This window comes from Protomyctophum parallelum (assembly GCF_964188405.1).
Source record: "Protomyctophum parallelum genome assembly, chromosome: 10".
In the NCBI taxonomy this organism is placed as follows: domain Eukaryota; kingdom Metazoa; phylum Chordata; class Actinopteri; order Myctophiformes; family Myctophidae; genus Protomyctophum; species Protomyctophum parallelum.
In genome coordinates, this window is record NC_139704.1 from 29,256,432 (window position 1) to 29,282,481 (window position 26,050).

At 43.5% G+C, this 26,050-nt stretch overlaps 1 protein-coding gene across 1 annotated transcript in view; it reads left to right on the top strand.

Annotated features, from left to right (window-relative positions):
• LOC310865572 (zinc finger matrin-type protein 4) overlaps positions 1 to 25,475 on the top strand; it is a 97,463-nt gene extending 71,988 nt beyond the window's left edge. Inside the window, exons 6-7 of the mRNA XM_083774741.1 lie at positions 4,303 to 4,399; positions 24,656 to 25,475. Of these exons, the coding sequence (XP_083630867.1) occupies positions 4,303 to 4,399; positions 24,656 to 24,677 (119 nt within the window). The 3' untranslated portion in view covers positions 24,678 to 25,475. The remainder of the gene's footprint in view (positions 1 to 4,302; positions 4,400 to 24,655) is intronic.
• Positions 25,476 to 26,050: the final 575 nt, after the last annotated feature.

Consider the following 26,050-nt stretch of genomic DNA (forward strand, 5'->3'; position numbering starts at 1 on the left):
CATCACCCGCGGAGCAACGGGAGGGGATTTGTACCGTGTCACATTATGCAGCTCCAAGCCTGCCGTGGATGACCTCATGCTGCTCCCACACTATATTAGTACTTCATCTCCCAACATGCATTGCCAATTACTGCCAGGAAAGATCAAAAGGTGGTGGAATATGCCGACAACTCATAAATCAACCAGACAGTAATGACGGTGCGGAAAAGGGCACGGATACAGTAGACGCGCATGCACGTGCGCACACACACACACACACACACACACACACACACACACACACACACACTCACGCCACCCCTTCTTAGTGCATGACCGACATGCACAAAAACACAACACATGGTCACGTGCTCGTCCTGCACCTACGTGTGAAAGTGTGAAAAACAGAGAGATGGCAGAAAAACCAGGGGATGTTTTTCTAACCTGTACACAACCTCAACCTATATACATATTTTAGCGTGATGATTTGGTTGAAAACGAGTAATACACAACAACAAATCATATGTGACAAAAGATATACAAAATGTAATAAATGAAAGGAAAACAGCTTTCATAAACAAAGATTTTGGTGCACTTAAATTGGCAGATAAAAAGTTAAAAACGAAAATGAGGCAGGCAAAATTGGCACATAGACAGCGTCTGGAGGATGCGTTTAAAGCCAATGATCACAAAAAGGCATGGGATACTATGAAATCTATGACAGGAATGTCAACCCCAACGAAACCTATTGTGACCGAAAATGAACTTGTCTTTTCCAATGACCTAAACACCCTTTTCGCCAGTTTTGAATCATTGGACAATTCCTCAAAGTGTACTGAAATACTCAAGGCTAACACCTGCCCCCTCAGACAGAATTACCATCACTGAAGAGGATGTAAGGAAAGTGTTTCAGTGTACTAACACAAGGAAAGCTAATGGGCCAGATGAATGCAGTGCTTTTCTCCTCAAACACTTTGCATCTGAGCTGGCTCCAGTGTGGCAACCAATATTCCAAACCTCTGTAGACACACACACAATTCCCCTGTCTTGGAAAACCTCACACATAAAACCACTACCCAAAATCCAATGTCCAAAAGAACATAAGGATTATAGACCCATAGCTCTCACTTCAGTGATTATGAAATCACTTGAAAGAATACTGTTACAACATCTTGTCAGTATAACCAAAGACAAATTCGACCCCAGTCAGTTTGCCTACAAAAAGGGTTGCAGTACAGAGGATGCGGTTGTGACACTGGTCCACTTAATTACAAAACACCTAGATAAGTCAAATAAGAATCATGCAAGAGTGCTATTCTTAGACTTTTCTTCAGCTTTCAACACAATACAGTCTGATATACTAGTGTCAAAAATGGTACAGTTGGAACTGAATCCATACTTAATTCACTGGTATGCTTCTTTTCTTACTAACAGAGTACAGAGGGTGAAAGTGAACACAACCCTCTCATCAGCATTAACTACTAATGTTGGTGCTCCCCAGGGTTGTGTGAGCTCAGCTGTACTTTTCACCCTCTATACTGACAGCTGTCGTATTGAGGAATGCCTGTCTGAATGTCGTAGGCCTACTGACACACCAGACCAATACATTCTAAAATACTCAGATGATACAGTTTTGATCTCTCTCCTAGATAGTTCCAGTGATCCTGGACTGCACCAACACAGAGTAAATAAGGTGGTTGAATGGAGTGATAACAACGCTCTCATCATTAACACAAAAAAGACAGAAGAGATTGTTTTTGGTACACCCCCAGAGATACACAGATCCCCCATTACTATTCATGGTGAACCGATCAACCAGGTATGTTCGTACAAATACCTAGGAGTAGTAATAGACCATGTCATGGAAAGATCAGATTGATTCAGTGTGTAAGAAAACAAAGCAAAGAATCTACTTCCTTCGCCGTCTAAGATCCTTGGGTGCTAGTAGACGGATTCTTCTTTTGTTTTTCACTTCTGTTATTATGAGTGTTCTTCAGTACTGTAGTACCACCTGGTATGGATGTCTGTCTGAAGCCCTAAAGTCACAACTGCTGCAACAACTGAACATTTGTTCAAAGATTGTTGGACAACAACTTCAGAAACTTTATACATCCACATATGATAACAGCATTCTAAGGTTAGCAAGGAATATCACCTCTAATACTAAGCATGTGTTGTATGGAGAATATAGGTTGCTACCATCAGGAAGGAGATATGGTGTACCGGCATACAATAAGGTCAGACTAAAGAGGTCCTTTGTCTACCAGTCGACCTTGAGGCTTAATCAGGAGATGTAGTAGCCACAGGATAATCTAAGCGGTGGATATTGCTCATGTCTTTATGTATGTAAATTGTCTTGTTCTTTGTGTTTTGTATATGTGTTCTGCATACTTGCTGCTGTGTCGCAAGACAAATTTCAGTGTGAACTGACAATAAAGTACTATATCATCATATATCAATACACTGTCTGGATGTCATCTTCAATAGGATTAAAGACGGAGGATTTTTGTAATCAGTAGCACCTGTGTTCTGACGGACGCGTAGATATGGGAATCAAACTGGTGAGCTTCATTTTTAATGGCTTTTATTGATGTGTATCTCTACACGTCATCACGCAGCACGTTTTCAGGAAGTAATTTAAAAAAAAAGTATGGACTTTTGATATAAAAACACACACAAATGAGAATTTGCCAATTATTTTGGCATCCATTGTTAGGTATGCCCATATGATGACCACGGATATGGTCTAAAAGTGTGAAAAACGTATTTTTTATTTCACTACAACTTTAAAGTCAGATATGAAGAGCTTAGTATATCCATCTGGTCAAAACCACGGCGAGCTCCCTAGATTAGGAGATACAAGGCATTCTTTCTGAGCCATAAACAGGGAAGTGAACGGCAACCCGCATGCGCAAACAGCAAGGAGTGGTGCAGTGGTGCAGACCCCCCAAAAAAGAAAAAGAAAACTGAATATTTTTCTCTCGTTTGATATCAATGAAAATGCGCTAGGACACGTCCTCACAATCCATCGGTTGGATTAGCTATGACGTTTCCACACGTCCTACGGTATAAATGGGTTAAGGCAGTGTTTCCGGGTCCGGGTACCACCAGGGGTCCTTGAGGGAGTTCCAGCGGGTCCCCAGCTAAATGATAGTTTGGAACCAAATGGACCCTTATGGGTCTGTAACTGTTAAACTAACATTGATTTTACAATATAAATTGGAGTTCCCAGAGATAGAAATGTCATTAAATGGGGGTCCGTAGACTAATGCATGCATGCATGCATTAGAATCACTGCTAGAGACGTAAATCTTCTCTTATGGGGGTCCCTGGCATATCTTTTCAAATGGGGGTCCGCGGGCAACTTACTGTCAATTTGGGGGTTCCTCATATGAAAAGGTTTGGGAAGCACTGAGTTAAGGGAAATGGAAGTGTTTTTCTAGTTCCCGGTAGGGGTGGGCCATATATGGAAAAATATTAAATCAATAATATATCACAATTGTATACACAATCTGTGCATGTGGGATTTACACTCTCCACATTCCGTATAAGTGGCATATTACAGTCTTTAGGATGCAAGTTGTAGCTCCTTCTACGACACTTCCCCCCCGTTTAAACACAGCATGGAACGTGAACAGCACGACTCCAGTACCACAGCATGTCATTCCTGTCTTGTTTCCTCACGTTCCGTCTTTCATTTGCCATTTACTCTCATCTCTCTCCAGTGTTATGGAATTTCTCCAGGAACAGTTTACTTTATTTTTGGCTTTATTTTTTGTCCTCCGCACCCTCCATTCCACCGGTCCGCCAAATACCCCCCCGTCCTTCCTGTCCCCAGCTAAACCAATTCTAACTGCTCTTTATCTGTTTCCATCCATCTGTCATGCCATCTATTTTTGGGGTGTTCATCTCGACCACCTGCAAACCCTCTAATTAGATCACATCTGCTTTGGTGCACACAGTACCATAGCTACCTGACTACACACACACACACACACACACACACACACACACACACACACAGACACAGACAGTAGGGTGTAAAAGCCAGTGGTCTAAAGATCTAAAAATGTAAGTGCTAATGACTAGTCTAATCAAATCTTCCTGCGGATAGGCTGTAATTAGGGAAACGACTCTGCACTGTGCCATGTAGAAATACGTTTCTATAGAGGGGTCCTTTATGTTTCTGCTGATGACATTGATGATAATAATGATGATCATGACGACGTTTTGCATAATTATTACGGTCAACGAAGGCATGGTTAGAATAACTGCTGGGCTCTCTGTGTGTGTGTGTGTGTGTGTGTGTGTGTGTGTTTGCAGGGCTGCGCAGTAGCTACTCGTGCAGTGTGTGCAGTGTGGTCCTAAACTCCATTGAGCAGTACCATGCACACCTCCAGGGCTCCAAGCACCAGAACAAGTAAGCTGAACAACCCAGGACAGTATGTGCGTGCATGCGTGCGTGTGTGCGTGCATGCGTATGTATGTATGTATGTATTTGGTTAGAATGGGTAGGGTTTAAAAAAAGGCAAGAATTTGCTCTGGTGCACTGGCCTAAAAGTGGGTCCTTAAAAACTGCTAAAACGTCTGACATGTATGTATGTAGGTATGTATGTGTGTATGTATTTTAAAAGGGGGGGGCCTTTTTGGTAAAAATCCCTGCCCGCAATATCTTCATATATTTAAAATGAGTCCAAAATAGGGTTACCAGTGAAGGGCCAACTGCCTATTCACCGGGGACTACAGTATGCAAGGCAGAGGCGTCCACCCCCCTGAGTCCAAGTTTAAGCTAGACCGCGTATGTACGTACGTACGTATGTATGTACGTACGTACGGACACATGAATGTATATGGATGAAAGGATGGCTGGATGGATGAATGAACACCTAATTGATCACCACAGTGTAATAATGTATTTCATAAGAGAGTTGATTAGCCATGAAAACCACCTCTACTGTATCTATCTATGGACAGTTTTTACTGTCTGGGGGAAATGAAGTGAGACGCTGCCCTATAAAAGTAACAGACTTCTCCCACGGCTCCACAGAGAGTACTGCATGATATCCATTTCACATTATTTTACTGCAAATGTTATCACCCGATCATGGGAGATGAGAAGAAAATGGCAGGTGTTGTAAAGTGAATTTGTTCCGGATGTAATGGCATACAGAGGACAGACGTACATCGAGAATACTAGATCAGAGTTTACCAAACTTTTCCTTGCCAAGGACCTCCTCATACTGTATGGCTCACAACAACCACTTGCACTCCTTAATGGCCTCACATTGCAAAGCTATGTTCTAGGTAGGTATAGTCACATTTGCACATCCAGTATAGTGAAATGTACATAACAAGTAGAGTGCAGACAGTGATTTAAATACACATACAGCCACAGGAGGTGCATAACAAGTGCTTGTATCATCACATCTCTAAGATCAGACCTCAAACCTCATGGTGAGGGACATCCATATTGACATGCAGGGGGGCTAATGATAGAAAACATTTACATTTACATTTAATGCATCCACCGTGAGATATGCTGTGACAGTGGTTGCAGGCAGTTTCCAGTGCGTGTGTGCGTGCATGCACTTGTAATACTACACTCATGAAGTTTAGTAGAATTTGAGAAAATATATTGTGGACAACTTTCCTGGTCCTCACAAGAGATGGATCTTTTTATGGTTAAAAATGATTTGAGGAGTTAGACTTACAATGATGAAAAGATTCAGGTTGGGGTTAGGTTAAGCGTTGTACTTGTGACTCGTTGTGAGCTTGTAGCTCAATTCATTTTGTCTTTAGAATTGTCTTTTAAAATTGCCAAAAAGTTGAAAAATAAAATGTGTTCATAAAATGTGAGTCATAAAATATTGTCCTCACAACTATACTAATGCAAACGTGTGTGAGTGAGTGTGTGCGTGCATGCGTGCACCGTGCATGCACATACACTATGCACGTGCATGCTTTAGGGTTTGCAGCAATGTAATGGAAATGAAGTGTGTCAGGAAGGGAATATTTGCGAGACAAAACATGCCCAAGGCTGTGTTTGGGATTCTTCTGGTTCCTTTTTTAGAGTTAAGGGTGTTCAGCTGAAAATGTCTGCAGCTATCGAAAATAGAACTTGACTTGTACGGGGATGCGCACACAAGCACGCACGCACGCACGAACCAATCTTCTGCAAAAATAAGTCAACTGTCTCTCAGACTGAGTGGTGGCAGAAGTGAGGACGGAGAGAGAAAAAACAACAACAGAAATGCAAGTAAACAGAACAAAGAAGCTTAAAGGAGTGCACCGATAGCGCTCCAGGTAGAGCTCACACCATATCAACACACAATGACTCCCCTTTCCACCGGTTGGTTCCCAATGGGAACCGGTTCACTTATTTTTGGTTCATGAGCCAGAGCTCCAAAATTGGTGGGAAAAACTAGACCTATATTAAATTGTTTATAGGATCAATACAAATTATTATTATTATTATTACAAATTTGTAATACAATAAATCATTGTCTTAGTGTAAGTACTCAATTGGGGAAGTTTCATGGTGATAACAATCTAATATATGTATGGTTTTGCACACTCAATTCATAATTAACATTCCAATTGGAGCTCTGGCTCATGGACTAAGAACCAAAAAGAACTGAACCGGTTCCCGTTGGGAACCAACCGGTGGAAAAGGGGCCACAGTTTGCCGCAGCTGGTCTGAAACTCGACCTGGGGCCACATGCCACATGCCATCTCTTCTCTCTTCAATCATGCCTTCCCTGTCTGCCTCTGTATTCATTGTTACTATCAAAACAACATAGAAGACATTTCAAAACTCCTATATAGTTTAAATGTACAGATTATTTTTTTGTTATCAAATGTTTTTTATTTTAGACAAAATCACAATAGAACATGTTTAACATCATGAATGAAATAAAGTGAACAAAATTTAGATGAATTTGTTGATGATCAGGATTCCTAGAAGACAGCACAACATTAGACCACACTGTATCCCAGCTCCAATCTGGATCTAGATTTGGTATGTCATTCCTCCATACTGTACAGTATCAAATGTACAGATTATTATTATTTTTGATAGTATATTATTTAGACTAATGCTATAGGTCCTTGGTTTACGTGTGATCCTATAGTTTACTGAGGCACGGCTACACTATCTCTCTGCATTGGATGTATGCACAGTATTTTTACCTTGCTTCTTGTACAGTAAGTCGCACACGAGTGTCTGCTAAATGCCTAAATTGTAAATCACTTAGAATCAAGGGGTTTTATGTGTGTCATGCTGCTCATGCATGTACTGTTATGTGCAGTGAAAGGGAGGTGTGGCAGAGAGACAAGGAGACGGCGATAAAAATAGGATAAAGGCGACATACAAGGGGAATCGTTAGGGGAGGACAGGTGTGAGCGATCAAGAGAGAAGAAGACAGAGCGAGAGAGTGAGATGCTAAGAAAGATCGGACAAAGAGACAGATCGAGGAGACAGAGAAAATGGAAAAAAGGTGCGAGGCAATGAGAAATACAACACGTGATGTTGTGTGCCGAAAATAGCGGATCACTGCCGTACTGCATAGTATAAATCAGTTTTTGGAGTAGCAGTCAAAGAGCTGAGAGCTTAGAATGGAGGAGATAGACTGACAGGCCGTCTGGGGCAGGTGAAGGCCTGGTTAGATTGAATGAGGAGTACCGGCGCACGGGGGATTTAGGAGTTGGGCTGACAGGTCATGGAATAGATAGAAGAGGTCATCTTTTCAGACGGGCTTAGTGGAAGCACTCCGAAGTTATTCCGGGGGCAATGTCTTTGGCTTGTTCACCGCAATGTCATCAAGGGAAGAGCAGATATGTGGAAATTGTCTACACTAAATGTAACGGTGTGTACCGACGTCTTTGCAGTGGTGTAAAAGTAACCAAGTACATTTACTAAATTGTTTTCACGCTACTACAATTATTTGAGAGCTTTAGTTACGAGTTACTTTGCAGATTTAGATTATGAATGCAAAACATATACATAAGGTGGGTTTATATATTAAGGTTTATATTAAGCCAATCAGGTGAGGGCATCCATTTATCAGCTTATGCATTATACGGTCTCAGTTCCAATTTGGTCTGCTCGTGTCTTTGTGTCCTCACTTCCAAAGTCATCCACTTGCTTGTCCTGTAACTATCCTGTGGGTTTACTCTCCTGAGTGGAAAATAGAAAATAAGTCATTTTATGGCTGAACTACTATTTTAAACACTGCCTGGATCTTTGGGGACACTGCAACATGATTTCACGTCATCAGAGGAAGAGTTACATTGCAAGTGTATAGTGGCTGCTTTGGGGACAGGGCAACATGTCATTTACAGTGACATTTACTAGGACATAAAGGGAATTATGGTGGAAAGCCGTGCCATTTCAGTGTGGGCCAAAATGACACAGTGTGGGGGGGTTGTGTGGAGAGTTGTTGATGAAGAAAGCTGCAAGCTCTGCTGCACGCTGCCATTATAGATCCTCAGAGAAACGGGGTACACGGCCGAAGGTTCCACCCCATCAAACACACTCTGTTCTTTTCTGCCTTCCATCCGATCATTTTCACATGAAACTATGTGAGACTACACACTGCGTGTGCATGTGCGTGCGTGTGTGTGTGTTTGTCTCTCTCTCAAGGGGCCGGCCTTAGCCTTTATTAGCCCTAGGCAAGAGCATCATCCCATTAATAAACCCTATACTCTGGCCCGGCCAAAACGGAGGTCTCCGTCCTATTAACCCTCGGACTGAATGAACTGAACTGAACTGAACTGAACTGAACTGAACTGCCAGCCCAATAGCAGCTTTTCAGTGCCTTCTGCCAGCTCTATTCATATTTTTAATTCATAATTGTAATGCCAATAGAAAAATCTGTGATATACACATATCTCATTCTGACACGGCGATCCTATAGTGTTATACCCAGTCCTGATGGTGGCGGTAACTTCACCATTATGCCGATTTTGACCAAATAGAGTGAATCTGGAGATAGCACTTCCGGTTCAACGAACAAATACATCCGCTTTTCTTTTACTGCCCATCGCGGTCCTGTCGCTTGTCGCGTTAGAAGTAATCATACCTCCATTGGTTGTCGATCCTCCCGCGTGTGTTTTGACTACATGCTTTTATATCTAACACAAATCAAGATGGAGTGTTTTGGCTACATGCTTTTATATCTAACACAAACCAAGATGGAGTGTTTTGGCTACATGCTTTTATATCTAACACAAACCAAGACGGAGTGTTTTGGCTACATTTAGCCGCTACACCCACATCCAGGATAACATCCCATCTGTCGGTAAAAGTGCTCCGCTGCTATAAATCGCTGGGCACATTCATTTAATGGATTCAATAATTACAATAATTATTAACTGGAGTCCCCCAGGGCGCTATACTAGGCCAAAAAAAGCAGATCAACAAGCCAACAATGCGGCACAGAGCGACTAATTGGGCTTGTAGATTGGCTATTTTCTCTGAATGTTTGCCTCAGAATAGAGATGCTAGGGTTCAAGTGGTTAATGCTGCATAACCTGTCATCAAATGCCATCATACACACACATTTACACACAAGAACAGAACAATAAACCACAATGTCTTATTTACAACAAAGTTCTGCTATTACTTACAGCCAACAGCAATCTCAGATAACATAACTAAAATAACAAAAGCAATTAAAAATAATAAGGTCCATGCGTACTGTAGGATGTTCTGGACTCGTCTTGTTCATTTTGAGTCATTATTCCAGGCATTCCTGCACTGGAGTGTTTCTGTGAGAACAGCTTGCAGCAAAAGCAGTACAGACAGTACTTCTCTGAACTTCTCTGAATACATAAACATACATACATAAACTTCTCTGAATACATAAGCCAGCTACACAGACAAAAAGACACATACAGAACATCTCTCTTACAGACGACTATAGCCTCTTGCAGAGCCACGGCCATACGAATATTGCCGACACTCAATGTTTTCCAGAACTTCCACGTGTCTTTTGATCTGTAGTTGTGACTTTTCTGAAGCACCCGGAGGGTTAAATTAAAATACGACTCCAAATATTTATCCTTGGCATTTTATACTTCATTCCAGATACAATAGGTCAGTGTAGAAAGGAAAGGAAACCAAGGAGCAGCGACAGAGGAGAGACATGCAAAGAAACATACCGTAGGGGTTGGATTGGAAAGCAGGCTGTCGTGTCCACAAGCAGCATATGGTCTGAAGTGACTGAACCACCAGCCACCCAAGGTGCATGGGGGGGCATATTAATGTTCTGTTCTGGCAAAAATTTAAAAAAAATATATACACAGGCATATATTTCCCAGTGCCCCCTCGACATTTTTGTACCATAGGACTGGTGAATGTCTATAAAGAAGAAGGTTTTATCTGTCACTGTATACAGCTAGGACTATACACGAAGCAAAATGAAAGTATGCATGGCCCTCAAAATACTATATATGACAGTAATAGAAACAAAAATGAATACTGACTATACCTAGGGCTGTTTGTCCCTATGAGGAACCTCTACAGGTAACTATCACACACACACACACACACACACACACACACACACACACACACACACCATCATCATCATCATCATCGGCGGTCACTCGTATCCGAGTATGACTGTCCTCCTTATTGGTCCTTGTGGGTCGTCAGGTGGCGATGGAGGCCGATTCTGGACCTGATTACTCTGGTGCAGTGTGGACAGGTGAATGTAGTGGTGGGTTTGGGTTGGACTGGTTTATTGGATGGTTTATTGGATGCTCTCTCCTTCATGAGTCTGCGCTTGTCCTGTGCAGCATGGCGGAGGACGTCATCATATCTTGCAGCACCCTCACGGACAAGGTTTCTCCAGGTCGTCCTGTCTGTTGCCTTGTCTTCCCAAGCTTTGAGGTCGATGTGGAAGTTCTTGAGGTTTGTTTTAATATTGTCCTTAAACCTCTTCTTTTGACCTCCCGGGGCCCGTTTCCCTTTAACAAGCTGGGAGTACAGGACTTGTTTTGGGAGGCGAGAGTCAGGCATGCGGACAATATGGCCAGTCCATCTGAGCTGGTTTTGGGCAATGGTGGCAGTGATGGTGAGAGTGTTTGCCTCCTCCAGGACGCTGGTGTTGGTGTGCCAATCCTCCCAGCTAATCCTGAGGATTTTCCGGAGACACCTCTGATGGTACGTCTCAAGTGCCTTTATGTGCCTGCTGTATGTGGTCCAGGCTTCTGACCCATACAGAAGGGTGGGGAGCACCACAGCTTTATATACCAAGATTTTGGTCATTGGTTGGAGGTCGCGGTTCTCAAAGACTCTCTTTCTTAGCCTTGAGAAGGAGCCACTGGCACAACTGAGGCGATGGTGTATTTCATCATCGATGACAGCATTTGAGGATAGGAGGCTGCCGAGGTATGGGAAGTGGTCCACATTTTCCAGTGTGATGTTGTCGATGGAGATGTTGGGGGGTAGGACTGGTGTACTGCTGTTTGGTGGTTGTTGGTGGAGTATTTGGGTCTTTTTTATGTTAATGGCCAGACCAAGCTGTTGGTATGCTTTCGCAAATGCGGATAAGATGGACTTATGTGTGTGTGTGATGGACACACACACACACACACACACACAGAAAAATCCCCAAATGTTAGTGCTTCGCGTTCTCTGATCTACAACCGAGTGCAATAAGAGGACATAATACAGCATGATAGCATACAAAGCCAGTAAGCTACTGTCACTGCCTGTCGTGCAGCGTACTGTGTGAAGCAATGCATACTCTGCTGACATCAAAGCCCAAAGACTTGTTAGTGTCAACACTAATACAAAGAGGAGTAGAGGACTACCTCTGAGGCATTGCAAGTTTAGAAATATAAAGTGTCTTAAAATAAGTAGTGTATCTGTGCGTGCGTGCGTGTGTGTGTGAGATTGTCCTCCTGCAAGAGCTTTCTAATTTGTGGATTATTAGGCTGCTTATTAAGTAGCTGTGTGCGTGGGTGTGTGTGTGCACACGTGTGTGTGTGTGTGTGTGTGTGTGTGTGCAAGAGTGTGCAAGAAAGAGTGAGAGAGAGCGTACATCAGCTGAGATTATTTTGTTCATGTCTTTGGGCTCGTCAAGGATTTGTCAAACTAATGTGAGACCCTCCGCTACATCTGTGTGTCTAGGTGTGCATGCAGAACACGTGTACGCGTGCGTGCGCGGGCTTGTGTAAGGAGCTTTGAAGCAGAGATGAGAGCACGGCTGACAGAGGCAGTGGATTAGCGCTCACCAAAGAAACGGACATTTTCAAAAAGCGTGCGTGTGTGCGTGGATTGCGTGCACACACTGGGCTTGTGCGCGCGTGTGTGTGTGTGTGTGTGTGTGCGCGCGCGCGCGTGCGTGTGTGCGTGTCCGTGCATGTGTGTGTACTGCAGTGGCATAAGAAATGTGTTCATCTATTCCCTCAACAGTTGGATGTGGGTACCTGCCCATGGCCCTGTTCCTCTGCTCAGCAAAGTACACAGTGAGATGCAGGTCAAGTGAAATGCAGCTAAACTATTTATGTATCAAAATTAAGTTATCCGTATAATTTGCAGACCTTGAAAAAGGTCATTCATGCTTTTATTTCATCATCGCTATATGAGACTACAGGTATACCGTCGTTTCACTTTAAAGGGCCTGTGAGTTTCAGAATTGATTTAAAGGTTTTTATACCGATGACTTTTAAAGACTTACACGGACACGCTGCTATAGTTACATTTTATAGACGCTGGTCTCGGATGAGCCTCAACTCAACCTTATATCCTCAGGTACCTTATAGTTGTTCCTAAAACTGGCTTCATTAAACTCACCTCATTACCTGGGCCGAGCAGACTTTTGTAAGCCCGGGCACCAAAGCTTTGCCTGAGGATCTGAGGCTTGTAAAGTCTGTCATCTTTGAAATCACTTCGGAAAACTTGCTTATATGTCATGGTCTTTTAATTTTGTATTTTTTTACTTTTTTTCTTCAGACTTTTTCTTTCTTTCCTCTTTTTTACCCATTTCTCACAATTTAGTCGTTTGGCCAATTCCCAACCCCCCTCCCCAACATGTGCAGTCTCTCTAAGTGCTAGCCCCAACAGCTGGTCATGTGGAAGGTGTTTGATTTTTTTTTTCTAGAATTTTTTGTGTGTTGTGATCCACAGATTAATTTACAAGGTACAGCTGTAGAGTTAATAGGGACTTTAAGCAACGACCGCTACGGCAGTCCGCTCCGGCAAGCGGAAATGGATCAGTGCTCGATAGATAAAACTGCTTGCCGTCACAGCCGCTGTATCTCCTATTCCTTCCTTGTCCCAGATGGCATTTTTGGTCAAAACAAGTTGTATTCCACGGCAGGGAGCCGACGCTGTGCCCTCAGTGCACTCGCTTAGCTCCGTTTGGAACACAGGACCTAAACACGCATCGTCCAACTTCCTATTTTATGATCAGTTCTGGAAGTCTGGAAATGTGGCTTTTCAAAATAAGAGAAAAAATGGGAAAAATGCTGGCGTGAATTATATCATAATTTGTCAATAAATGCTAGCGCTGTAAGTGTGCGATGTCACGAGACCTGGGCTCCATATATGGGGCTTTCCCCATGGTTTTTTTAATGATACACTGACTGACTGACGGGAAATGTATGATTCCATAGTTAACTGTGACCTTTGCGGCAAGCACACTGGTTATCATGAGACTGTCACAATATTATCATATATTGGCATTCCAATATATGGGCTTAATATTCATATTCATCTCCATATATGGGCATAAAAGGAATTGCTAGTCTTCGACGGCAGCGCCTCTGGTGTTCCCTGGCCAGACGGCGGCGCCTCTGGTGTTCCCTGGCCAGACGACGGCGCCGCTGGTGTCGGGACAAACTAGTTTCATAGTTAAGTGTTATTTGCGACCTCCAGTCGCAATAATAATAATAATAGCATTACTGTTGGGCCTGTATGGCAAGATAAGTGGGATAAACAAAAATAACAGTTGGACAACAGCACAAAGCAAATGTGTTAACTAAGCCGAGAAAAAAGATAGCTTGCCAAGTGAGCAGTACTGAAACCCATAATCCCATGATCCCAAGTTCTGTAATCACCTTGCCCAAATGCACTTGAAAAACAAAATGTTTAAATGGTCAGAATTGTTGGCAGTTGTTCTCACATTCAGAAAATAAATTTACACTTTCAGAATTTAATGAGCACTCCCGATATAGTCCCTACAGTACATCAACGTTCATTAATAACTAAAATTATGGTAGCTTTCTCTGCTCAGCCGAGACTAAGTATGTGTTAATAAAATTAATGTCCAAATGGATTTGGTTCTATTTGTATACACTCCCAGAGTCAACCCAGGCCAAAAGCACTGTATGATCTACAGCGGGGTTTCCAAAAGCTTTCAGCTCAACACCCCAAAATAAAATACATAGTGACTCATTTGTCTCTGTCGGGCAGAAACCTCCATATTCTAACTTCTTTCATAAATACTGCCCCACTTATTTTTTATCCCACGATTTTGCAACCCATTTTTTCACCCAGTGTCAATGTAATCCTGGGTGGGGCAGTGGGCTGACTTCATGCTTCCTTCTATGCATGAGGAGTCCAAGCTGATTCTTTTCACATGACAGGGGGGGGGTCCCTGGCCGGACGTAGCGCATGGAAGGAGCACGTTATTCCAACCAGTTCCCTTCCCCTCCATCAGGCGGGGCTGGCCAGGGGGAGGCAGTTTAGAGACAAGGATTACTGCATGTTTTTGTGAGGGTACCTACCCCAGGGGACACGGAGAGAACATGCCCACAGCACCCACAGTGTCCCCAGCGGGAATTGAACCTAGGACCTTCTAGCTGTGAGGCGACAGCGAAATACTGCCCCACTCACACAAAAGTATTAAAAGTAGCCAATCTACAAGCACAAGCTTGTACTGTAGATATGATATTTTTTGTGTTTCTGAATTTGAATCCTGAAAAGTTTTGGACACTATGACCAGAAGATTGGTTGGGCAACACAATCAATCAATCAATCAATAAACTGTTGATCTACAAATCTTATCTTCACATGAAAATGTTTTGACCAGGAAGAGACAAAACAAACAACTTACAAAACCAAGATGTTGTGCGGGTGCACAGCAGAAAATCTAAACTATCAGAGAAGAGAACACAATTCAGATATCTTAAGGGGTTGCTGCCTCGCTGTTATTTTTATATTCTAAACACTACTGTTTATGTACTGTATTATTATAATTCATGTGCATATTCCTCCTCATTTTCCGCTAACAATGCATTTGTTGTGGCTGCTGTCCTCGCGTGTGCTGTTCTTTGGAGAATGACAACATGGTTGGCTGTGATTCTGACTCCTGACCCGTGTGCGTGCGTGAGTTTGTGCAGGCCCTGGGGGTGTGATGCTGAGTTTGAGTGTAAGCCATTTAGCCTCTTCACAGTTCACACTGGTAATTATTCACACACACACACACACACACACACACACACACACACACACACACACACACACACACACACACACACACACACACACACACACACACACACAGGAAGAAAGACAGAGGGGTAGAGGGGAAATGGAGAGATGCAGTGTTTCGTGGAAATCTCTCAAACTCTTAGGCCCTCATTTATCAACCGTGCGTACGCCAAAATATGGGCGCACGCCGAAATTACCGACATTTTCGGCATTTAACATTTCCGGCAAAGCTTGAAATTGAACGTGACAACGATCAAAACCCACGTCTACTCGGCAGCTGCCGTACGCTGTTTTTCTGTCTTACACAAGCGGAGCAGCCTTGTCTGAACTGCTGAGAGGCTGTCACAGGCATCAAAACATATATGTATTCACTCCTAAAATGTTTATATAAAAGGTATGTATAATGTATATGGGCTTCATGTAAAAAATAAATAAATAAAAATGTTAAGGAATACATGTGTCATACGAAATTAGTAGGAGATAAAATCGCGCAATTAAAAACAATGTTGCAAGAGATGCTTAAGCCATTTAAACAGTGTTTTGCATGAGCGCACACCGCATACATGCGAGGATTTGGGCTGTCTGTGCTGAAATATTTCCATGACGGGACGTTGGAGAGTATAGTGCAGCAGTGCTGCAGCTCAGCTGCGGAGAGTCCCAACGTGCAGGTATAGCCTACTGTAGCCTAATCTACAGCATGAAGGCCGATGTCTTTCTTACGGTATGTGCAATATAATAAACCCGTCGCTCGAATGCCAAATGTACCGTGCCAGGCTCCCAGCGCAAGTGGGAACTGCATCGGAGATATAGGTATATTACCCAGCCAGCCCATGCACCAGCCACATGAGTCTATGGTTTTGGCTGCACATTCATATAATGACAGTTGACAGCCCGGCCACTGCAGTGACTAACGACTGCGAGGCAATCTAAATAGACTGTCGAACCAAGGCTCGAGATTAACAGCGTCCCGACGTCCCGGGGACTATAAAATATCTATTTGGGACGTAAATGTATCTCATTCGGGCCGGTTTCGGGACGAGAGGAGTTTTTGCATTGAAAATGCGTATATCGCGTGCAGCGCTGAGCAGCATGAGACTATCAGCGCTGCTGACACTTTTTGCACTATCTGCAGTGCCGTCAGTCAGACAAGTTGACAACATGAACACACCACCATTCATCCAAAGGAATCAATAAGCCGCTTATATTACTTCTGCCCCGTGGATGGGACATTTACATTGAAAAACTATCGGTTGGACAAGCGTGGATAAAACCATGGTCGTGTCTTGTGTTCTATAGCGGAGGGAAAAGTTCCATATGGACACGGGGCTACCGCTACACTACACCAACGTTAGCTTCCATGCTAGGCTTGCTAGTAGCCCCATATGTGCCCTCTCCCTACGCTCATTCTGTAGCTCCGATGAGCGTAGGGAGAGGGCACATTATAACGGGTTCCATATGGGGCTAATGTTAGTCCAAGTCAAATCCAAGTAGGAGTTGGACCCACGTCGGTCCAACCCACAGCTGACCAGATTAAATGGTTACGGCAAATTGAATAATATGTTGGTATCCTCTGAAGCAACAGATTGTCCTATCCCCTTAGATAGCATTTCTGTTGGCTTAGATAGCATTTGACACAGACTTATAGCATGTTATGTAGACAGCACTATAATTGTATTGTATATAGTCATAGCACGCCATAGTACATATGTATAGCATAGTAGTAAATATGTATAGTTTATATGTATAGTGTATGTATAGTTTCATTATATAGATATTCCACTGTTACTTTCTTAGCTTACGCATGTTTCATGATATTGATGAATGCTTTTATGTGATGTATTCCCATGCTTTTGTTCTTGCTTAAATGTAAGTCGCTCTGGATTAAGAGCGTCTGCTAAATGCCTAAATTGTAAATTGTAAATTGTTCTGGAATTGCTGCCCCAACACTGTAGAATGCACTCCTCAAAACGCTCTCATTCCACAGTTTTTATTGATTTTATTTCTTCATCTTTAGTGTTCCCCCTAAAAAAGTTTTTTTAATTTGTTTTCTCATGCCACCCATGTAAATCATTTGAGTATTCATAGACTACCTGCATTACTGCACGTTTTTGGTCTTGATCAAGCAGCCTACCACCAAAGTTGTATAGCTACTGTAGTCACTATTCATTGATTCACCAAAATAACAAAATCCATTTGAAAATAAATATCACTGTTCTCAGGTTGAATATTGATATGCGGTTAAAATGTGATTAATTTAGATTAATTAATTACAAAGCCTCTAATTCGATTAACATTTTTAACCCAGCCCTATTTTTCATCTGGGAGCATTTTGACTAAATCAGTGTATTTTCTCTATCTACTGAAGAAACATGAAGCCAAACAAATAATGTACTGCATGTATTGTATTTCTATTATGCAATAGGAATACAGTTATTCATTTCGCAATCTGAGTGGTCCTTTTTTAACTTTTTTTCCCGGGACGGTATACATTCACTTTGGGACGGTTCAAATTGTATTTTGGGACGGTTCCGGGACGTTGGTGAAAAAAGTTAGTCTGGAGCCCTGTGTCGAACGTCGGAACGTGCATGGTCAGTTGGTCACGGACGGACCACTGTGATAGAGAGAGACAGACAGACAGACAGACAGGACAGGAGGAGCACCTGCAAAACAGCAGCGTGTGTGTGTGCCTATTTGTTATTTAATTATGGTTCACAGGTTCAGGTTTTCGTTCACTAATATATCTTGTTGTATATTAAATTAAAAATGCTTTAATAATTTAATATACAACTAACAACACACAGTGAAAGTTGCAAATAGCGACATGTGCGTGCGTGCGTGCGTGCGTGCGGGGGGTGAGGCGGGCAGCAAGGGAAGCGAAGCGAGAAGAGAAACAGACAGCTTTATTTAATGTGTCATGTAGGTGCGTGCGTGCATGACAGCAAGGCAAGCGAGGTGAGAGGGAAACAGACAGAGACAGGGTAGGCCTACAACTTTATTTAATTCATGCAGGTGTTCGTTGTTTATTTATTTAACAACACACCAGTTAGTTGGGCTTGCAAGTTGCATGTGCGTGCAGCGTGTGTGCGTCTGTGTGTGTGTGTGTGTGTGTGTGTATGAGAGAGCAGAGAGGGGGGTGAGGCGGGCAGAAAGGCACGGTAACCATGGTTTCCAGATCGTATAGCAGTGGTTCAGGTCGCAAAAACGAGGGCGAGGCTTGATTTCTTAGGGCGTGCTAGATCAAATTCAGCCGTGACATTTATTAACGTGAGAACAAAATTAAGGAAGGATCAGCTGTTTGCGATCACTTTATAAATGCCGTGGCGACGTGGGTGTACTACGAAACCTGCACTCGAATCTGTGGCAGATTTTACACTCGATTGATAAATGAGGGCCTTAGTCTTGTAATAAGTGGGTGAGCTCTCCAACCTATAGGCAATAAAAGAGCAGGTTAGCTGTGTGTACTGCATGTATACGGGCACGCACGTGTGTGTGTGCTTGCCTTGAGGCAAGGTGAAGGGTTAATTCAGGGCTGTCCCTGGTTAGCAATTCCCTCATGTGTCTTTTACATGCAGTATACAGATGTAAATACACACATTCACTTGCCTTAGGCGTCCTTCTCATCCCCTTGTGCTCACAGGCACAGGCGCGTGCACACACACACACACACACACACACACACACGCCAGAGGCATCCTTCACCTCCCATTGAACGCATGTGTGCATGCACGTGCGCACACTTTGCCAACAGCTCTATACGTTAACACTTTGCTTCTCTTTCTGGGCTGTAATTATGCAGGAGGTTCATGGCCTCGACTGTGACTCATGGCTCAACTCATGCACGGACGCACACACGCACACACGCACACATGCACACATGCACGTCAAGGTGACTTTCAAATCCTCAGTGTTCAACAATCAAGAAGGGTTTATTTGAACACTTTTTCAATTGGCCCCTGATGCAGAACGGCTTGAGAACCACTGTGCTAACATAATATAATACTACACAACAAGATAACAATTATACAAATACAATTAAAGTAATTATACTGGGGTGGTGATATAAATAAAAGTGAAGGTGGAACGGCAGTATGATACAACGCATTAATTATTCACCATCATTGCAGATGGACGATTATATAAACTTTATTACAGGCACGTGGCCCACAAGGTATAAGACGGTACATCACATATACGAGAATAAAACATAATTAAATACAGTACATTTACCCAGCCCCACAGGGTACTACTCTAGGTGAGGCACTCATGCCAGTGTCCTCTGATGGTAGAAGTGTACCTTACAGAACTACGGCCTGGGTCTGTTATCTGTCCAATGAGTCCATTCAGTGAGCGATCCAGCCTGCTCATGAATTTAAATGTCAGGTTCCTCAACAGAGCCATGAATGTAGTGAGACCCAATGAACAGAAAAGCCCACTGGCTCTAGTGCTCCTGGGTTTTTTAACAGGATTCGAAGACAGTCATTATAGGCTACTTGCAGCTTGCGTAAGCTCTCCTTCTTATACTTCACCCACAATGGAGCTGTATAGAGAGGGGTGCAATAAGCTCTAAATGGTGAAATTTACGGACCAACATGTTGGCTTGTACATATAGCATTCTCCTCCGTCTAAACATGTCCTCATCATCCTCTAAGGCAGGGGTACTCAACTGGCGGACCGCGGTCCGGACCACCTCTTTGCGGACCACCCAAAAAAAGTTTTTTTAAGTTAATAATATAAATAACATCAGATGGTACATTTCTCATGTGAAATTGCTGCAAAGGCCCCCAAAATGTCCCCCAAGGGCCCCCAAAATTCTGGCGCGCACTATGCGCGCGTGCAGTGTGGCCTGCCAAGGGCGTATAACTCCCGGCCTGATTTGGAGTTCCACTCCGGGCCTGCACTCTGCACCCCATTATTGGTTGGGTGGAAGGCGATCTGATTTGTATAAGCTTGGCTTGACCATACTAAACGGGCATAGAGCCCCGCTCTCCGATGGACGCCGCGCATGGGACCGGACCTCGGTCTTATTCAAAAAGATATTTGTGGACCTTCATCATTTCTAGTTGAGGACCCCTGCTCTAAGGTATCTGTTATGATATGCCCAAGATATTTTGTAATTTTGGACACATCAGTTCCAGATATTCTTTAGTTCTACATATAAGTACCATGCTCTTCTTAGCATTATAATGAATATAAAAGTCAATACCGTAATTTGAACATAATAGCAGAGTAGCTGTTGGAACCCACTGCTACTATACGGAAAGTTCTTTTTTACATTTATATTTTTTGTCCCACGATTTTGTAACCCATTTTTCACCCCTGTGTCAATCATCCTGTGATGTGATCCTGGGCTCTACACACCCTCCGCCAACCTAGGGAGAGCAACGGACTTAACTCATACTTCCTTCATGCTTGAGTGTCCAAGTTGCTCCTTTACACCTGACAGGGGGGAGTTTCCCTGGTTGGACGTAGCGTGTGGAAGGAGCACGTTATTCCAACCAGTTCCTTTCCCCTCCATCAGGCGTCCCGGCTGGCCAGGGGGAGGCAGTTTAGAGACCAGGATTACTGCATGTTTTTGTGAGGGTACCTACCCTAGGTACCCACAGCGCCCCGAGCGGGAATCGAACCCAGGACCTTCTAGCTGTGAGGCGACAACACTACCAACTGTGCCACCGTGCCCCCTGCCCTGCCTTCTATAGGTCTCCACTGCTTCTTTCAGAGCATAAATACATAAGTCTGTACTATGTTTGGGCTTGAAGCCAAACTGATTATACATTTAAAAAAAATAACAGATGGGGGACATTTTCTCAACCACTTAACGATATATTTCTTACAAGCCAATGTCCAATTAGTTCTCCTCCCTACAGTAAAAACGACCTGCCATGTCTTTCTCACACGTTGTGAGCTTGTACGAATAAAACTAGTGACACAAACTAGGGACGGCAGGGTTAATGTGGTTACAGTGGTTATCTAGATCATACATGGGCAACTGGCGGCCCCCACCTTCACTTAATGCGGCGCTCAGAATATCGATATATTATTACATGTTATTATTTTAACATGTAGATGCTTGTAGATTGGCTATTTTTGCTACGACAGTGATATGCAATGTTGCCCTCTGGAGTGAGTGTGGAAATATAGTGGCCCTCTCCATCTTCAAAAGGTGCCCACCCCTGATCTAGATTTCCCAAAACGGAAAGGCATGTATTTAATTTGTCTGACCAGAAGCAGAGATAAAACCATCAGATATCTGCTCCACTCTCCCCTGTCCTGGCCAGAAGCAGAGATAAAACCATATCCCCAGCGGCCAGCAGATATCTGCTCCACTCTCCCCTGTCCTGTCCTGTGCTGGCCAGTCTTTATATCTCTTCATCAATTCTCAACTCCTACCCTTCGCCTTTTAAACAATCTAAAACAAAAAACAGCCTCAAACAAAAAGATTCCATTCACGATACACTTCGTCTTCACTTGCGGATTCCCTGTGCTCATTAGGGTGTCAACTTAAAGGACCACTTCACCACTTTTCAACCTATCTTCATATAATAGGTCCTCACTAATAATCATGATAAAATGACACGATTTTTTCCTACTCAGTCTGTGTCTCATAGGAGGGCTGTGGGCAGTTTAGAAACCGTCCTCCAGTGACATCCTCATGAGGCAGATTTTTTTTAAACAAGATTAGTTCACAGTTCAGAAATTTAAAAAGGAACTAGTTCAGTTCATAGTTCATAATTCAACATTTTGAACTAAAGTTCATGGTTCCAAAACAATAAAAAATTTAGTTCTTTTTTGTTCATTTTTTTTCTTTTTTTATTGCCACAGCCTATAGCCATTTGCGCACCAGCTGAGAGACAGAGATTTTGAGAATGCAGACAGGCACTCAAATGAGATGTTAACGTCCTGTAAGTAGATGTGGAAATAAAACTAGTGTTGACTAATCAATACAAGTGGCTCTTATTTTGATGAAGCAGTTTCTGCACAGGATGTCCATTTCACTTGTAAACAAGCTACGATGGATGAGCTGTCAAAGTACTAGTCCTAAACCACGTTAGCGACCATATTTACAATATGAAAACGGTCACTTAGACAATGTAGGTTACACACGCTGGAATTAAACCTGCAGGCAGCATTAGGTGAGCAATTCATTGTATATTGGACGTTCGTGGTTGTGCTAATGATAAACGGACAGCTGCTGCTGGGATCCTAGACTCCTGCTGCTTAACGACGTCACTGTTTGTGACTAGGTGTACTAGTGTAGCTTTGCATCTGTTGCATCTGCCCGTGTGAAAGCAGCATAACGTCGTGGCAGGATACAAACGTCTGTAACCCCCCCCCCCCCCCCCCAACTCTTGAACGAAGTAGAACGAGAAAAAGTGACGTTCACACACGCCAGAAATGAACGCGTTCACAATGGCGTTCATCAGGCAGAAATACAGTACGTTCAGTTCACGTTCAGCCCAAATGAGAACGCGTTCGTGAACTATCGTTCTTTGAACGCGTTCGGGTACAACACTGGATATCAGATCCACCTCAAATGTAACAAAGAGACCTCAACAATGAACTTATACAGCTAGAAATGAAGCAGGGGCTCACCTGGTACAGGTACCTTATGAAGTCCTTCCTGCTGCTGGCCCGGGGATGGATTCCAACCTGAGGCTCTTTGGTGCATGCATGTCATGCCCTCTCCCATGCCTTTCCCTCCTCTCCACTCGATGTCACTATTAAAACAAAGCATATGTCCAAGTCAACTCCGTGTTCCATCATGTTACAAGGACAAACATAAAAGCTACACAAGTTAAGTAATCAAATGTTTTGTCAAACGGTGTGGGCATGACAAGATGATGCTGATGATTTATTTTTGGTTTGTTTAACCTTTGTCTTTGTCTGTCCATTCATCTACGCAACTGCTGATCAAAATGTCTCCCGGTCAGTTTGGCGCCCATCATTGCTGCTTGCAGCTATTGCACTTTGTCACTTGCCCTGGCCTGGTAGCGGCCCCCTCCCGGAGGCCAGCACCCAGAGGGCTGCCGTGTCTGTCAGAGATGTGGCCTCGGCCTCATACACCTCTGTGTGAATGCAAAGTGCTAGATAGATATGTCCTGACAGAGCAGACAGGGTGGAGAGGCCAGTGTTTTAACAGCCATTACGGGGATAGGTGTTGACAGCTTTGGATGCCCGTGTATATCTCCCTCTCTCTCACCCCGTGTCGTCCTTTTCTCGCACTCTTTGGGAAATAGGAAGGTCGGGGGCACAGAGCCAAGTAGGGCACAGTGGACGAGGGTGACCACTTAGACTCAGACTGTGACGAACAGGCAGAGTGTGTAGAGGTGGCTGTCGTCCACTCCTGGCGCCGACCAGTGTCAATTCGGGAAGACAGCGGTGTGTGTGTGTGCGCGTGTGTGTGAGCGCGTTAGTTTTTTATCTGGACTCCTTGAATGCTGACCATATTATGGTCACTGGTCAGTAGCAAATATGGTCAGTAGGAGTACAGATACAATGTTTTGTAACACACACACACGCACAAAAAGCTTACCCAACTATGTGGGGGTTCTGTTGCGTGGGTCTCAATCAAGCTTATCTCTTTACTTTAATTATATGTGACTATGAGGCAGCCTTTCTGGTGTGATTTTGTTTGGCTGTGATAAAGGTACAGAATGCAGCCACAGCACCAGTCATCACGACAAACAATCAGCAGAACAAGATAAAGGACAAATCCAGAGTAATTACTGCACCTTAAACCAGAGGGTTTGTGTCGCCATCTCCCTCCTTTGTTTTAATTTGGGGAACAGCTGCACAACAGGCACAACAGACAGCCGTAATTACGGGAAGCTTGCAATATGGGATTATTGGATAATGCTCCAGACGGAATCGCCATTCCCCGTTACAAAAGCAAGCATTTTCCCAATGCCAAGAACCAGCAGGATGAGAGAAGTGCAGCATGCGAGAGCTATATCTCTGCAAACACAGACTTGATCGCTATTCATTTTTGCCTGCATACGTTACTGGCACCATTATTTTTCAAGTTACCTTCATCAGTATTGCAAACAGCATGCAGGGAGATGATTTGTCAAGTAAACAAGCTTCCTTTCCAAGATTTGAGCACGGCAGGAACAGAATGTTTACTCCCATTGGACATAGTTCTCCTCCCTGCAGTTAAAACGACCTGGCGTGTCTGGTCTTACATGCAGGCAAACTAAACTAACAACTTCTCTCTTTTGTTGTCTTTGTTTTCAGCTTGAAACAACACCAGCAGTAAAGGAACTAGGACATGATGCTCTGGAAAGAAGATGGAGACACGCGCAGACACAGACTAATGGAAAACAACGTCAAGACACAAGCACTTGCGACAAACAATGGTGGATCAGAGACTAAAGAGGAACTGTGGAACTTTGGTGTACGTGTGCGTGCGTGTGTGTATGTGTGCACACATCCACAGTATGGCTGTGTTTGTCATTGTGAGTCGTGTTTATTTTCTATTTGATCTAAAATATATTGCAGTTCAAGAGAGTGTTGAACATGTTTTCTCTTAGCCAACAGTCATTGAAGCTGCAGGTCTTGCCGTATACCACGGCATGGCGTGGCATGTTTGAACCACGATGCCATACCCCGCGTGAACCACAAACCTAAACTGATGTCGGAGCGTTTTGCCCAAAGCGGTGAAAACCGTTACAATGATCGTCACACAGCGTATATATGTACTGTAGCAGCAACAACGTGCCAGTGGCTGGGACACTCGGATCAGTCACCAATCGAAAATCAATATCCTGCTTAGACATCACCTCATCTATGGCTGTTATGAGCAGCTATTTTCAGAGCTGCTCTGAGACCGACGACGCTCAGGCCACGTGCCCCAAGATGTCAAATGAGAGGAACAGGAAATCGTGAGCCATTGCGGATGAGATTTCACAGACATGGTTTAACTGGAGACGGTGTTGGCCTTCTCGAACCCCTGCTCAAATAACTGGGGATCACTGGAGTGCCATGTGAGAGAGTCTGTGGCAGAAAACATTCCTGTTAGTACTGTAAATCACAGGTTTTCAAAGTGTGTGGGGGTGGGCGCCAGGGGGCTACTAGAAAGGAGGGGGGTTATAAATAAATATACAGCATATCATTTATTTAATTTGTATTTCAATTCTTCAATTGAAATTCTATTCATTAAATGAGCGTGCAAATTCAACCTCTTTCAACCTGGCTGGCATCCCTATTTTGGGCATGTCATTATTGTCAAACGTAAAAGAAAAGAAAATCTGAATAAAAAATAGCCTACAAGCTCACAACACGTGGCGCTGCGATGCCGTGTGAGCTTGTAGATCCACCCTTTTTGCTTTATTTAAAAAGAAAACTGCTTTACATCACTGAAGACAAGACATGTCAAAAGCAATATGTAAATATCTATAATGACCCGGTTTTGCATTGTCAGTGGCGCACACACGCACACACACACACGTAGCAGCAGGTCTCGAGGGCAGTCTGACGAGACATTCAATGCATGCGAAAACATAGCACTGCCGTATCCAGTTGCCTCTTTGAAATGCGTGTATTTTTTGACAGCAGCGGCACCGCTAGCTTCTGCTAGTGATTTAATGCACTATGCTTCCACATGAATAATAAGTTCAACGTTGAACCAGA